A 16688-nucleotide genomic window follows, 5' to 3' on the forward strand; every position below is an offset into this window, starting at 1 on the left:
TTTTGGGTAGAGTGCTGGGTTGGGGACTCCATTGGTCAATTCAATGCCTTGATGTGGAGGTCAAGGGTCATGCAACATTGAGGTCATGTGTTAGGGGGGCTATTGTGTTAAACTGTGGTTTCTGTTGGCACTGAGGTAGGGTTTTGTCTAGAAGGGATACATTTTTTGGCAAAATTGACTTTTTGTAGCAGGTTTAGGATAACTTACACCGCAGTTTAGGAAAAGGGTCAGGGTTAGTTAAAATGCACCAAAAATCAACTTTTTCCATCAATTTGACAAAAGCTGTATCCTATCTAGACGTGATCCTTAGGAAGGGGTATCTTCTCCCTGTTTGTTATATAGCGCAGGGTCATAAAAGCAGCAGGCTCCTTAATTGCTTCATGATGGACACTATTGTGGAAAATGTTGTGACACCAATGATGAACTCCGTGAGATGGAATATTTAGGTCTGGCTCGTCAGCGCTGGGATGAAGCCCACGGACTGGGCCAAAACTAGAGAATGGTGCCAGTTCTGCCTCAATGTGGAATGTCCTCCTTTTCTTTGCCTCTTTCTCTCTTTATCTGCTCCCCTGCTTCCTTCCCCTGCCAACCTCTTCATTTGAGAATAAGTGATACTTTATATATTTTTTTAAACACTTTTTTTTTTAGCTGGTTCCCCTCATTTTGTTCAGCTGTTGTGCAGTGATGCATGATGGGACATGGAAGGGAAGGTCTTTCTCCCTCAACACAAACGTTATGCTGTGGACCAATTCCAGCTGGGGTGGGGACGGAGGGGGCAAGGAACGGGACAAAGTGGTCAGTAAGAAGAGGTTTTAATAACATCTGTTTTTATTTGACCATTTAAAAAAAAAAAAAAATTATCATGTGAGACAATGTGCTCGAGACACCGAGCAGCGACAACCAGGAATTTAACCTCTGACCTCTCCCAGTGGTCACCTGGGATTTTCCCCCTGAAGTGCTCACTTATTCAAGCCCTCTCATGGTTTTAAAAATAAGGGATTGGGCGTGAAAGACGATGGAAACTACTTATACCAATCCAATGATTTTAAATTCACAAGGGGTAGTGAAGGAGTTTACTCTTCAGGAAGAAAAATCTAGAATTTGGGAGAGGGTGGGTAAGATTGGTGAGCAGTAGCTGATGCATTCAGAAACAAGGGTATATTCAGAAGGGTGAAACGTTCAAAGTGTTTTAGATATAAATGTATTGTATATATCATAGACTTCTAGTCACACGAGATGAGGTAACTGTGTCTGTTCTATACATCACTGTTCTATGTGTAACATATTGGACGGTCCACCCCATTGAATAGACCTTCTGTTGAATGGTTTGGAATTCTCTCAGGATGACGGACAGCTGGAGGGGGCCGATGACTGAATGTGTTTGGCCGTCATTGGTCGCCCTTTATCCAGTCAGATCAATGTGGACTGGACTGTAGGTGGAGATACTGTGGGGGAAATTCGTGAGGTGATAGATGGCCCTAAGCACAGATTTAGCATCAGTTTACTCTGTCCAACCTTACCTGACCTACTTGGGGATGTCAACATATCTGACCCTATTTCAGTGATTAGGGGCATTTTCTACCCAATACTCCATGAGGCGACATGGGAGTTGCCCCATAGCATAGATCTAGGATCTGTTTAGTCGACACCTAGCCTATCCTGAACCATTTAGGAGTTGAAGAGTAAAACTGACTGTAGATCAGTACTTAGGGGCCACTTGATCTAAAACCTGCTCGGAATTAGAATCATGTACTGTTTTCAGTGAAATGATCCAGACCGAAGACGTATTTGGTGAATGTGGTGCTTAGAACCCTCATTTTAAACAGGTCACACGTATCCACCCTATCAATATCCCCAATCCACCCTATCAATATCCACCCTATCAATATCCCCCAATCCACCCTATCAATCTCCCCCCATCCACCCTATCAATCTCCCCCCATCCACCCTATCAATCTCCCCCCATCCACCCTATCAATCTCCCCCCATCCACCCTATCAATATCCCCCATCCACCCTATCAATATCCCCAACAACTCATGACACTCCGACACACGCCACTACACCACTCCGACACACGCCACTCCCCCCCCCCCAACTCTGACACACGCCTCTCCCCTTCCCTCTCCGACACACCTCCCCGACACATGCCACTCCCCCCCCCCCCCCCCACTCCGACACACCTCCCAGACACACGCAACTCCGACACACGCCACTCCCCTCCACTCCGACACACGCCACTCCCCCCCCCCAATTCCGACACACGCCACTCCCCTCCACTCCGACACACGCCACTCCCCCCCCCAATTCCGACACACGCCGCCACCCCCCCCCCCCCCACTCCGACACATGCCTCCCCGACACACGCCACTCCCCTCCACTCCGACACACGCCACTCCCCCCCAATTCCGACACACGCCACCCCCCCCACTCCGACACACGCCTCCCCGACACACGCCACTCCCCTCCACTCCGACACACGCCACTCCCTCCCCCCAATTCCGACACACGCCACTCCCTCTCTGACACGCACCTCCTCCCTCTCTGACACGCGCCTCCTCCCTCTCCGACACGCGCCTCCTCCCTCTCCGACACGCGCCTCCTCCCTCTCCGACACGCGCCTCCTCCCTCTCCGACACGCGCCTCCTCCCTCTCCGACACGCGCCTCCTCCCTCTCCGACACGCGCCTCCTCCCTCTCCGACACGCGCCTCCTCCCTCTCCGACACGCGCCTCCTCCCTCTCCGACACGCGCCTCCTCCCTCTCCGACACGCGCCTCCTCCCTCCCCGACACGCGCCTCCTCCCTCTCCGACACGCGCCTCCCTCTCCGACACGCGCCTCCTCCCTCCCCGACACGCGCCTCCTCCCTCCCCGACACGCGCCTTTCCTACAAACATCTACAATCACCATCTTAGTATGTTGTTTTGCCCATCTTGTGTTCATTGTCTCAACTTTTGCAATATTGTGTGTACAGCAGTATTTTAATAAAATATACCAAAACCCAGTGTGTTGTGTTAGTGTCATGCATGTGAAGACCAGAGGATTGTCTTGACAGTCAGTGTGGCAGCGCTTCTTTACTTCAACATTTTTAGATGTGTTTTGAATACATACATACATACATACATACATACATACTTGTGTCAGTCAGGGCAAACGTCTGTGGCTAATAAACATGTTATACAGTACTTCTCCATAGCTCTGCATCGACTGGTCTAACATATATACTGATTTTAATGATCACTGACAGCAGTTGCCTGCCTTGACACAATTTCATGAGGTTAACATATTGTAAATAAATAGGTGAAACACTATTTTCTAATGAATACATTCTTCCAGCATACACGTGTAGGAACATCATGGTCAGGTCACTGGAGGCAACCGAGGTTCCTCTGAGCTCTATAGTCCGTACCCATATAGAGATAAGCAACTATACTAAATAGAATGGTACATGGACATGTGGTGTTGCTGCATGTGAAAACACGATCATGGATCTAGCTGCTGTTAGTGGTGTGGGTGTGGCACCCTACGCAGGCCTCAGTAATTCACACCGTACTCCTGTCTCCCTGAGGAAGCTACAGCATCAAATACAATCTATAGAGACAGATCCTTGGAGTGAAGTCGTCTGATAGTATGTTATGGGGAAATGAAGCACTGCATCAATAATGAATCTGTGACGAAGAGGGAGGAAGATGGCCTAAAGACAGAAGTGAGTGTTTAGATGGAGTGACAGACAAGGGGGTGATGGTGTGCTGGGAGGGAGGAACCAAGGCAGTTCTAACCAGAGGGAGAAGTGTGATATGATAGAGTTGTCAGAGGGAGGGGTAGAGGAAGGCAGAGTTGTAGTCGGGTGGAGGGGAACAGCTCTCCTCGGAGTCACAGTCGCATGGGAGGACAGGCGGCTCGTCGTCATGGAGACCAGTGATGTCATTACACATGCAGGGCACCAGGTTCTCCCTGCACGTACTGATGGTAAAGGACCTGCCAACACACCCCCTCAATCATTATCAACACAGAACACAAAATACACTCATTTGTAGTCAATGAGGGGTTGAAGGTTAGAGGTGGTGACCTTGTGAGGCTCTTGGCGCCGCTGGTCCATTTGAGGCGTTTGAGTTCCTCAGAGGGTAGAACCATCCCACTGTCTCCCTGCTCATCCTGAAACACACCAGTTGGACACAGTGTGTGTGATACACAGCAACACACCAGACACCTCAGTGACAAGCAGTGTGTGGTGTGAGTAAGAATATAAATGTGAATCAGTGTGTGTCCTCACGTCCAGGCCAGGCGGGTCCTTGCTGGGCAGTTCCTCAAAGGTCCTGAGTGTCGCTGTGCTCCTGGTGTTCATGTAGCTGGAACAGAATTAAAACATGACCAACTACAACCCATTGGACTGTACCAACTGTCATGTTTCTCTGTTTATGGGGGTGTTCCTAGCCTTACCCTAGGCTGATGAGTCTGTGTGGATGCAGGTCAGTCAGGGAGCTCTCTGTGGAGTCTCTCTGGACGCTGCTGTCTGGGTCTCTCTCTCCACACAGGAACGTGCCCAGGGGAATGTAGTCCTTCCCATCCTGATCATAGACAAGGTTCAATGCATAGGAGAGAGAGAGAGAGTGTGTGTGTGTGTGTGTGTGTGTGTGTGTGTGTGTGTGTGTGTGTGTGTGTGTGTGTGTGTGTGTGTGTGTGTGTGTGTGTGTGTGTGTGTGTGTGTGTGTGTGTGTGTGTGTGTGTGTGTGTGTGTGTGTGTGTGTGTGTGTGTGTGTGTGTGTGTGTGTGTGTGTGTGTGTGTGTGTGTGTGTGTGTGTTTTTTACCTGTTGAACCCGTGCTTCCAGCAGGTCTCCCAGTGTTTCCACTAGGCCAGTGAAGGTGGGGCGGTCTGAGGGGTTAGCCTCCCAGCATGCCAGCATGGTGCTGTAACTACAGACAACACACCAGTTATACTCACACCACAGTCTCTCTTCAGTTCTCTCTCCATCAATATATTTCTCTTTCTCACATTTCTGGAGTGCTGTACTCTGGGGATCGCATGCGTGTTCCCTCCTTTAGTTGGTGGCAGAACTCCTCATCTATGTTCAGGCCTGGGTACGGAGAGGCTCCTGTGAGACAGACAGAGAAGAAGCCTTGAGTCTTGTCTAGGTGATACAGTAACGGTATGTACTCGTCATAGTATGAGCCATAGAGATCCTATTAAATGACTAGTATTCTAATTCCTAATTCTATGGGACCAGCAGTATGTGTTTTGTGTAAGTGGATATGAGGACCGACCCAGAGAGAATATCTCCCAGAGCAGAACTCCATAGGACCACACGTCACTCTGGGTCGTGAACACCTTGTCAAAGATGGACTCTGGGGACATCCACTTCAATGGCAGCCTTGCCTGTGGAAAACAGGGGTCATGGGTCAGAATCAGCTGCCAGCAGAGAGTACAGAATATCCTGGTCCCAGACCTGTTTGAGGTGTCTCGCCAACTTGGCCGGACAGCACAACTACTGTAGATCTGAGAATAGGCTAAGTACAGTGAAGTCCCCGTTATGAGGAGGAGGAGATGATTGATTGATTGATTGATTGATTGAGTGAGTGAGTGAGTGAGTGAGTGAGTGAGTGTGTGTGTGTGTGTGTGTGTGCGTGTGTGCGTGCGTGTGTGTGTGTGTGTGTGTATATATATATATACAGTGCCTTGCGAAAGTATTCGGCCCCCTTGAACTTTGCGAACTTTTGCCACATTTCAGGCTTCAAACATAAAGATATACAACTGTATTTTTTTGTGAAGAATCAACAACAAGTGGGACACAATCATGAAGTGGAACGACATATATTGGATATTTCAAACTTTTTTAACAAATCAAAAACTGAAAAATTGGGCGTGCAAAATTATTCAGCCCCTTTACTTTCAGTGCAGCAAACTCTCTCCAGAAGTGTGAGGATCTCTGAATGATCCAATGTTGACCTAAATGACTAATGATGATAAATACAATCCACCTGTGTGTAATCAAGTCTCCGTATAAATGCACCTGCATTGTGATAGTCTCAGAGATCCGTTAAAAGCGCAGGGAGCATCATGAAGAACAAGGAACACACCAGGCAGGTCCGAGATACTGTTGTGAAGAAGTTTAAAGCCGGATTTGGATAGAAAAAGATTTCCCAAGCTTTAAACATCCAAAGGAGCACTGTGCAAGCGATAATATTGAAATGGAAGGAGTATCAGACCACTGCAAATCTACCAAGACCTGGCCGTCCCTCTAAACTTTCAGCTCATACAAGGAGAAGACTGATCAGAGATGCAGCCAAGAGGCCCATGATCACTCTGGATGAACTGCAGAGATCTACAGCTGAGGTGGAGACTCTGTCCATAGGACAACAATCAGTCGTATATTGCACAAATCTGGCCTTTATGGAAGAGTGGCAAGAAGAAAGACATTTCTTAAAGATATCCATAAAAAGTGTCGTTTAAAGTTTGCCACAAGCCACCTGGGAGACACACCAAACATGTGGAAGAAGGTGCTCTGGTCAGATGAAACCAAAATTGAACTTTTTGGCAACAATGCAAAACGTTATGTTTGGCGTAAAAGCAACACAGCTGAACACACCATCCCCACTGTCAAACATGGTGGTGGCAGCATCATGGTTTGGGCCTGCTTTTCTTCAGCAGGGACAGGGAAGATGGTTAAAATTGATGGGAAGATGGATGGAGCCAAATACAGGACCATTCTGGAAGAAAACCTGATGGAGTCTGCAAAAGACCTGAGACTGGGACGGAGATTTGTCTTCCAACAAGACAATGATCCAAAACATAAAGCAAAATCTACAATGGAATGGTTCAAAAATAAACATATCCAGGTGTTAGAATGGCCAAGTCAAAGTCCAGACCTGAATCCAATCGAGAATCTGTGGAAAGAACTGAAAACTGCTGTTCACAAATGCTCTCCATCCAACCTCACTGAGCTCGAGCTGTTTTGCAAGGAGGAATGGGAAAAAATTTCAGTCTCTCGATGTGCAAAACTGATAGAGACATACCCCAAGCGACTTACAGCTGTAATCGCAGCAAAAGGTGGCGCTACAAAGTATTAACTTAAGGGGGCTGAATAATTTTGCACGCCCCATTTTTCAGTTTTTGATTTGTTAAAAAAGTTTGAAATATCCAATAAATGTCGTTCCACTTCATGATTGTGTCCCACTTGTTGTTGATTCTTCACAAAAAAATACAGTTTTATATCTTTATGTTTGAAGCCTGAAATGTCGCAAAGTTCAAGGGGGCCGAATACTTTCGCAAGGCACTGTATATATACACTCACGTCTCCCTTGCGGACATAGTCCAGGTCTTTGTAGAGGTCTCTGGCCAGACCAAAGTCACAGATCTTCACCACTTTGTTCTCAGACAGCAGAATGTTCCTGGCAGCCAGGTCACGGTGGATACACTGACATAGAAACACAGAGTGAACACACACATTTAGAATGCACAATTTGGATCTATTGATCGCATCGAGGTACAAATGAGACACATATTTTCAAGGTCATATACTGTATGTCTTCTCAGACAGACAGGCTGACAGACACAGGGTATCAAACCTTGCGAGAGGCGAGGAACTCCATGCCTCGAGACACCTGGAAACTGAAGGAGATGAGATCCTCCAGGAACAGAGGGGACTTGGAGACACCTGGAGAGGGAGAGAGGGAGACAGACAGAGAGAGACAGAGAGAATGGGAAAGGGAGAGAGGGAGACAGACAGAGAGAGACAGAGAGAATGGGAGAGAGAGCAAGGGAGAGGAGGTGTTATGAGGGTGAGGATTGTAAGATAAAAATCTCAACAACAACAAAAATGTGTAGATAAACCTGATACCCCTCTCCTCTGTTCTCTCTCTCTTACCCCTCTCCTCTGTTCTCTCTCTCTTACCCCTCTCCTCTGTCCTCTCTCTCTTACCCCTCTCCTCTGTTCTCTCTCTCTTACCCCTCTCCTCTGTTCTCTCTCTCTTACCCCTCTCCTCTGTTCTCTCTCTCTTACCACTCTCCTCTGTTCTCTCTCTCTCTTACCCCTCTCCTCTGTTCTCTCTCTCTTACCCCTCTCCTTTGTTCTCTCTCTCTTACCACTCTCCTCTGTTCTCTCTCTCTCTTACCCCTCTCCTCTGTTCTCTCTCTCTTACCCCTCTCCTCTGTTCTCTCTCTCTTACCCCTCTCCTCTGTTCTCTCTCTCTTACCCACCTCCTCTGTTCTCTCTCTCTCTTACCCCTCTCCTCTGTTCTCTCTCTTACCCCTCTCCTCTGTTCTCTCTCTCTTACCACTCTCCTCTGTTCTCTCTCTCTTACCCCTCTCCTCTGTTCTCTCTCTCTTACCCCTCTCCTCTGTTCTCTCTCTCTTACCCACCTCCTCTGTTCTCTCTCTCTCTTACCCCTCTCCTCTGTTCTCTCTCTCTTACCCCTCTCCTCTGTGCTCTCTCTCTTACTCCTCTCCTCTGTGCTCTCTCTCTTACTCCTCTCATCTGTGCTCTCTCTCTTACCTCTCTCCTCTGTTCTCTCTCTCTTACCCCTCTCCTCTGTTCTCTCTCTCTTACCCACCTCCTCTGTCCTCTCTCTCTTACCCCTCTCCTCTGTTCTCTCTCTCTTACCACTCTCTGTTCTCTCTCTCTTACCCCTCTCCTCTGTCCTCTCTCTCTTACCCCTCTCCTCTGTGCTCTCTCTCTTACCCCTCTCCTCTGTGCCCTCTCTCTCCTCGAAACACCTCTTCTTCCCATCCTGTCACAGGGAGAGAGAATTAGTTGTGGTTAATGTGGTCAGGTAGTGCTACTGGTCTTATTATATTTAGTTTGTGGACTTAGTGTGTTTGTCTCTGGTTTACACCACTACACATAAACTATACGACACAAAACACCGCATTACAACTACAACTCAACTATGAGTGTTAACATGAATCATACAGGACTAAATACTCAGAACTACAGATTCTGACATTAAGGAAAAAGTCCCTCTCTATTATTACAGATGACAGAACATCAATTGATTGCAGAAGTGAGTTGGTGATGTGTTTGATTGCTTGAGGCTCATTCTGTGTATCCGTCAGAGGAAATGAGACTTGAATGTGAGATAAGTATCTTAACGTCTGTAAGTGTGACAATAAGACATTCATGACGCTCTTCACAGCATAAATATATAGACAGGATGTCTGTCTGTCTGTCTGTCTGTCTGTCTCTCTGTCTCTCTGTCTGTCTGTCTGGACAGAGGGAGAACTCACTTTGTTGAGCAGGAACACGTCTCTCTTGCTCTTCAGGTAGGTGGATAGGTTTCCATACCTACAGTACTCCACTATCACCATGAGAGGCCCTGCCTTGGTGCAGGCTCCCAGCAGGTTGACCACATTCAGGTGGTGGCCGATGTGGTTCAGGATCTTCAGTTCTGTCATCAGAGCCTTGTGGTCACTGGGAGTAGCCCCCTCTGGTGGATAACATACAGCACAGCACATTATAAATACATCACACTATATATACGGCACATTATTAATACAGCACATTATTAATACAGCACATTATAAATACAGTAAATTATAAATACAGCACATTATAAATACAGTAAATTATAAATACAGCACAGTATAAATACATCACATTATAAATACAGTACATTATAAATGCAATACATTATAAATACATCACATTATAAATACAGCACATTATAAATACATCACATTATAAATACAGTACATTATAAATACATCACATTATAAATACAGCACATTATAAATATATCACATTATAAATACAATACATTATAAATATATCACATTATAAATACATCACATTATAAATACAGCACATTATAAATATATCACATTATAAATACAATACATTATAAATATATCACATTATAAATACAGCACATTATAAATACAGTAAATTATAAATACAGTACATTAGAAATACAGCACACTAAATACAGCACATTATAAATACAGCACATTATTAATACATCACATTATTAATACAGTACACTATAAATACAGTAAATTATAAATACAGTACATTAGAAATACAGCACACTAAATACAGCACATTATAAATACAGCACATTATTAATACATCACATTATTAATACAGCACACTATAAATACAGTAAATTATAAATACAGCACACTATAAATACAGCACATTATAAATACAGTAAATTATAAATACAGTACATTATAAATACAGCACACTATAAATACAGCACATTATAAATACAGCACATTATTAATACAGCACATTATTAATACAGCACATTATAAATACAGCACACTATAAATACAGTAAATTATAAATACAGCACACTATAAATACAGCACAGTATAAATACAGCACATTATTAATACAGCACATTATAAATACAGTAAATTATAAATACAGTACATTATAAATACAGCACATTATTAATACAGTACATTATTAATACAGCACATTATAAATATATCACATTATGAATACAATACATTATAAATACAGCACATTATAAATACATCACATTATAAATACAGCACATTATAAATACATCACATTATAAATACAGCACATTATAAATTATCCTTCCTGTTTGGCCCTGTCCGGGGGTGTCCTCGGATGGGGCCACAGTGTCTCCTGACCCCTCCTGTCTCAGCCTCCAGTATTTATGCTGCAGTAGTTTATGTGTCGGGGGGCTAGGGTCAGTTTGTTATATCTGGAGTACTTCTCCTGTCCTATTCGGTGTCCTGTGTGAATCTAAGTGTGCGTTCTCTAATTCTCTCCTTCTCTCTTTCTCTCTCTCGGAGGACCTGACCCCTAGGACCATGCCCCAGGACTACCTGACATGATGACTCCTTGCTGTCCCCAGTCCACCTGGCCGTGCTGCTGCTCCTGTTTCAACTGTTCTGCCTTATTATTTTTCGACCATGCCGGTCATTTATGAACATTTGAACATCTTGGCCATGTTCTGTTATAATCTCCACCCGGCACAGCCAGAAGAGGACTGGCCATCCCACATATGCTCTCTCTAATTCTCTCTTTCTTTCTCTCTCTCGGAGGACCTGAGCCCTAGGACCATGCCCCAAGAATACCTGACATGATAACTCCTTGCTGTCCCCAGTCCACCTGACTGTGCTGCTGCTCCAGTTTCAACTGTTCTGCCTTATTATTATTCGACCATGCTGGTCATTTATGAACATTTGAACATCTTGGCCATGTTCTGTTATAATCTCCACCCGGCACAGCCAGAAGAGGACTGGCCATCCCACATATGCTCTCTCTAATTCTCTCTTTCTTTCTCTCTCTCGGAGGATCTGAGCCCTAGGACCATGCCCCAGGAATACCTGACATGATGACTCCTTGCTGTCCCCAGTCCACCTGACTGTGCTGCTGCTCCAGTTTCAACTGTTCTGCCTTATTATTATTCGACCATGCTGGTCATTTATGAACATTTGAACATCTTGGCCATGTTCTGTTATAATCTCCACCCGGCACAGCCAGAAGAGGACTGGCCACCCCACATAGCCTGGTTCCTCTCTAGGTTTCTTCCTAGGTTTTGGCCTTTCTAGGGAGTTTTTCCTAGCCACCGTGCTTCTACACCTGCATTGCTTGCTGTTTGGGGTTTTAGGCTGGGTTTCTGTACAGCACTTTGAGATATCAGCTGATGTACGAAGGGCTATATAAATAAATTTGATTTGATTTGATATAAATATATCACATTATAAATACATCACATTATAAATACAGCACATTATAAATACAGCATATTATAAATACATCACTTTATAAATACAGTAAATTATAAATACAGCACATTATTAATACAGCACACTATTAATGCAGCATATTATTAATACATCACTTTATAAATACAGTAAATTATAAATACAGTACATTATAAATACATCGCATCATCAATACATCACACTATAAATACAGCATATTATTAATACATCACATCACTTTATAAATACAGTACATTATAAATACAGCACATTATAAATACAGTAAATTATAAATACAGTACATTATAAATACATCGCATCATCAATACATCACTCTATAAATACAGCACATTATAAATACAGTACATTATAAATACAGTAAATTATAAATACAGTAAATTATAAATACAGTACATTATAAATACATCACATTATCAATACATCACTTTATAAATACAGCACATTATAAATACAGTACATTATAAATACAGCACATTATAAATACATCGCATCATCAATACATCACACTATAAATACATCACACTATAAATACAGTACATTATAAATACAGCATATTAAAAATACATTACATTATACATACATCACATTATCAATGCATTCCATTATAAATGTATCACATTATGAATACAGTATATTAATACAGTACGTTATAAATACATCACTTTATAAATAGAATGCATTATTATTGCAGTATATTATGAATAAATCACATTATAAATAAAGCACATTATTAATACAGTACATTATAAATACAGTATATTATAAATACAGTACATTATTAATACAGCACATTATTAATACAGTACATTATTAATACAGCACATTATTAATACAGTACATTATAAATACAGTATATTATAAATACAGTACATTATTAATACAGCACATTATTAATACAGTATATTATAAATACAGTACATTATTAATACAGCACATTATTAATACAGTACATTATAAATACAGTACATTATAAATACAGCACATTATAAATACAGTAAATTATAAATACAGTACATTATAAATACATCGCATCATCAATACATCACACTATAAATACAGCATATTATTAATACATCACTTTATAAATACAGCACATTATTAATACATCACATTATAAATACAGCACATTATAAATACAGCACATTATTAATACAGTACATTATAAATACAGTACATTATAAATACAGCACATTATTAATACAGTACATTATAAATACAGCACATTATAAATACAGCACATTATTAATACAGCACATTATAAATACAGCACATTATAAATACAGCACATTATAAATACAGCACATTATTAATACAGCACATTATTAATACAGTACATTATAAATACAGTACATTATAAATACAGCACATTATGCTGGTACAGTCATGTTCTATTGTATTCAGTTGTTCTATTCTGAATGGTCATCATTTGTCACGTTGTTAGATGACTCAGATATAGTGAACATAATAAAGCAGGTACCCTTGAGCATCTTGACAGCCACAGTCCTGCAGCCGGTAGAGTTGTCGATGCCAAAGGCAGACGCCTGCATGACTTTCCCAAAGGCCCCACGGCCCAGAGGTTTCTCTGGAAGGACACAGAGAGATAATTCAAACACAATCTTATTTGTTTCTCAAATGGTGGGGTTGAAACCCAGAGGTGGGTTGTGGTTGAACACTGGGCGGTGGCAGTCTGTCAGAGTCAATGTTTCTAAAGGCTTCAGGTGGGAACCACCTAGATATCCCAGCTGACCGTTCATAAAGCTTGAGAAATGAAAATGACATTTACTGTATATCCAACAAGCCCTGATGAGTCAAACTCAGATCCCACCCTAGCCAGACCTGATTAGTTACAGTAAACACAGCTCCCACCCTTGACAGACATGATTAGCACAACACAGATAACGCTGATTACATGGGGCATTCCCAGTCATCTCTGATGCAGATAAGATTGTTACGAGGAAGTGATCATATCTATCACTAATCTTAATCATCTCCTCTCTCCCAACTTTATACTTGGTCTGTAACCAATGTACACAGTGTACCAGGTCGGGTACAAATGATGTAAAGTTATACCCAGTTTGAGGCGGTCTCTGGGGAACTCCCATTGGCCTGGGTCGTACTGTAGCCTATCACACTGCTCCTCCAGAGGCCCCTCCCCTGGGTCCAGGATGATTGAAAGGTACTCAGCCTTGGCAGTCGAAGAGTTTGGCTGAGAGAAATGGATTTATATGAAATCATCAAAAATAGGACAGATAGTTACACAATTTTATACACTCATGTCTGCTCCATTTGTGTCTCACCTTTTTGAGTTTACGTATGAAGAGAGTGAGAAGCAGCCAGAAGAGAGTGGCCACCAGACAGGTACAGGTGAGAGTAGGGATCTCCAGAGACAGGCCACCTGATGAGTCTACACAGAGAGAGAGAGAGGACTAGAATCTGAAGTCAAATGTCTACTGATGATCTGGTGCTTCTGTCCCCAAACAAGGAGGGCCGACAGCAGCACCTAGATCTTCTGCACAGATTCTGTCAGACCTGGGCCCTGACAGACCTGGGCCCTGACAGACCTGGGCCCTGACAGACCTGGGCCCTGACAGTAAATCTCAGTAAGACAAAAATAACGGTGTTCCAAAAAAGGTCCAGTTGCCAGGACCACAAATACAAATTCCAACTAGGCACCGTTTCCCTAGAGCACACAAAATACTGTATATACCTCGGCCTGAACATCAGCGTCACAAGTAATTACCACAAAGCTGTGAACAATCTGAGATACAAGACAAGAAGGGCCTTCTCTGTCATCAAAAGGAACATAAAATTCAACATACCAATTAGGATCTGGCTAAAAGTACTTGAATCAGTTATAGAACCCCTTTGCCCTTCATGGTTGTGAGGTTTGGGGTCCGCTCACCAACCAAGAATTCACAAAATGGGACAAACACCAAATTGAGACTCTGCATGCAGAGAGAGAAGAGAGCATGATTGAAATTAATCTGAGGATTTACCCATTTTAAACTATAGAAATAGAAGCACAGAGATGAACAAGGCCCTCTCAGGAATACTTATTCTCTCCTCCCTCACTTCAAGTAAAATCACTTATCTGACATTTATTTCACTCATGTGTTGCAGTTCTCCCCCTTCCCACATGATGGCGCTGTTCTCTCTCCGTTCCTCCCTGTCTGTCCCAGCCTCTGATCAGGGTGGAAACGACCCAACAGGCTCAAACACAAACAGGCATCTTCCTCATTCATCTTGGTGTTTTTCTGAAGATATAGAAATAGCCTCAGTTTACGGGGCAGCAGAGTGGGGCTTCTGAAGATATAGAAATAGCCTCAGTTGATGGGGCAGCAGAGTGGGGCTTCTGAAGATATAGAAATAGCCTCAGTTGACGGGGCAGCAGAGTGGGGCTTCTGAAGATATAGAAATAGCCTCAGTTTACGGGGCAGCAGAGTGGGGCTTCTGAAGATATAGAAATAGCCTCAGTTTACGGGGCAGCAGAGTAGGGCTTCTGAAGATATAGAAATAGCCTCAGTTTACGGGGCAGCAGAGTGGGGCTTCTGAAGATATAGAAATAGCCTCAGTTTACGGGGCAGCAGAGTGGGGCTTCTGAAGATATAGAAATAGCCTCAGTTTACGGGGCAGCAGAGTGGGGCTTCTGAAGATATAGAAATAGCCTCAGTTTACGGGGCAGCAGAGTGGGGCTTCTGAAGATATAGAAATAGCCTCAGTTTACGGGGCAGCAGAGTGGGGCTTCTGAAGATATAGAAATAGCCTCAGTTTACGGGGCAGCAGAGTGGGGCTTCTGAAGATATAAAAATAGCATCAGTTTACGGGGCAGCAGAGTGGGGCTTCTGAAGATATAGAAATAGCCTCAGTTAATGGGGCAGCAGAGTGGGGCTTCTGAAGATATAGAAATAGCCTCAGTTTAAGGGGCAGCAGAGTGGGGCTTCTGAAGACATAGAAATAGCCTCAGTTGACGGGGCAGCAGAGTGGGGCTTCTGAAGATATAGAAATAGCCTCAGTTGACGGGGCAGCAGAGTGGGGCTTCTGAAGACATAGAAATAGCCTCAGTTGACGGGGCAGCAGAGTGGGGCTTCTGAAGATATAGAAATAGCCTCAGCTGACGGGGCAGCAGAGTGGGGCTTCAGAAGATATAGAAATAGCCTCAGCTGACGGGGCAGCAGAGTGGGGCTTCAGAAGATATAGAAATAGCCTCAGTTGACGGGGCAGCAGAGTGGGGCTTCTGAAGATATAGAAATAGCCTCAGTTGACGGGGCAGCAGAGTGGGGCTTCAGAAGATATAGAAATAGCCTCAGCTGACGGGGCAGCAGAGTGGGGCTTCAGAAGATATAGAAATAGCCTCAGTTGACGGGGCAGCAGAGTGGGGCTTCTGAAGATATAGAAATAGCCTCAGTTGACGGGGCAGCAGAGTGGGGCTTCTGAAGATATAGAAATAGCCTCAGTTGACGGGGCAGCAGAGTGGGGCTTCTGAAGATATAGAAATAGCCTCAGCTGACGGGGCAGCAGAGTGGGGCTTCAGAAGATATAGAAATAGCCTCAGCTGACGGGGCAGCAGAGTGGGGCTTCAGAAGATATAGAAATAGCCTCAGTTGACGGGGCAGCAGAGTGGGGCTTCTGAAGATATAGAAATAGCCTCAGTTGACGGGGCAGCAGAGTGGGGCTTCTGAAGATATAGAAATAGCCTCAGTTGACGGGGCAGCAGAGTGGGGCTTCTGAAGATATAGAAATAGCCTCAGTTGACGGGGCAGCAGAGTGGGGCTTCTGAAGATATAGAAATAGCCTCAGTTGACGGGGCAGCAGAGGGGGGCTTCTGAAGATATAGAAATAGCCTCAGTTAATGGGGCAGCAGAGTGGGGCTTCTGAAGATATAGAAATAGCCTCAGTTTACGGGGCAGCAGAGTGGGGCTTCTGAAGACATAGAAATAGCCTCAGTTGACGGGGCAGCAGAGTGGGGCTTCTGAAGATATAGAAA

General features: G+C 43.9%; 1 protein-coding gene across 1 annotated transcript in view; it reads right to left on the reverse strand.

The window, feature by feature from the left end:
• Positions 1 to 3058: 3058 nt before the first annotated feature.
• Positions 3059 to 16688, reverse strand: part of LOC110489662 (vascular endothelial growth factor receptor 1) — a 69009-nt gene continuing 55379 nt past the window's right edge. Inside the window, exons 16-29 of the mRNA XM_036943824.2 lie at positions 14002 to 14108; positions 13775 to 13910; positions 13182 to 13286; positions 9221 to 9420; positions 8676 to 8724; positions 7564 to 7652; positions 7290 to 7412; positions 5263 to 5374; positions 4994 to 5093; positions 4809 to 4914; positions 4440 to 4567; positions 4273 to 4348; positions 4069 to 4154; positions 3059 to 3977 (exon numbers count right to left, since the gene is read on the reverse strand). Of these exons, the coding sequence (XP_036799719.2) occupies positions 3809 to 3977; positions 4069 to 4154; positions 4273 to 4348; positions 4440 to 4567; positions 4809 to 4914; positions 4994 to 5093; positions 5263 to 5374; positions 7290 to 7412; positions 7564 to 7652; positions 8676 to 8724; positions 9221 to 9420; positions 13182 to 13286; positions 13775 to 13910; positions 14002 to 14108 (1586 nt within the window). The 3' untranslated portion in view covers positions 3059 to 3808. The remainder of the gene's footprint in view (positions 3978 to 4068; positions 4155 to 4272; positions 4349 to 4439; positions 4568 to 4808; positions 4915 to 4993; positions 5094 to 5262; positions 5375 to 7289; positions 7413 to 7563; positions 7653 to 8675; positions 8725 to 9220; positions 9421 to 13181; positions 13287 to 13774; positions 13911 to 14001; positions 14109 to 16688) is intronic.

This window comes from Oncorhynchus mykiss, chromosome 15 (genome assembly GCF_057628025.1).
Source record: "Oncorhynchus mykiss isolate SJ-2025 chromosome 15, ASM5762802v1, whole genome shotgun sequence".
In the NCBI taxonomy this organism is placed as follows: Eukaryota; Metazoa; Chordata; class Actinopteri; order Salmoniformes; family Salmonidae; genus Oncorhynchus; species Oncorhynchus mykiss.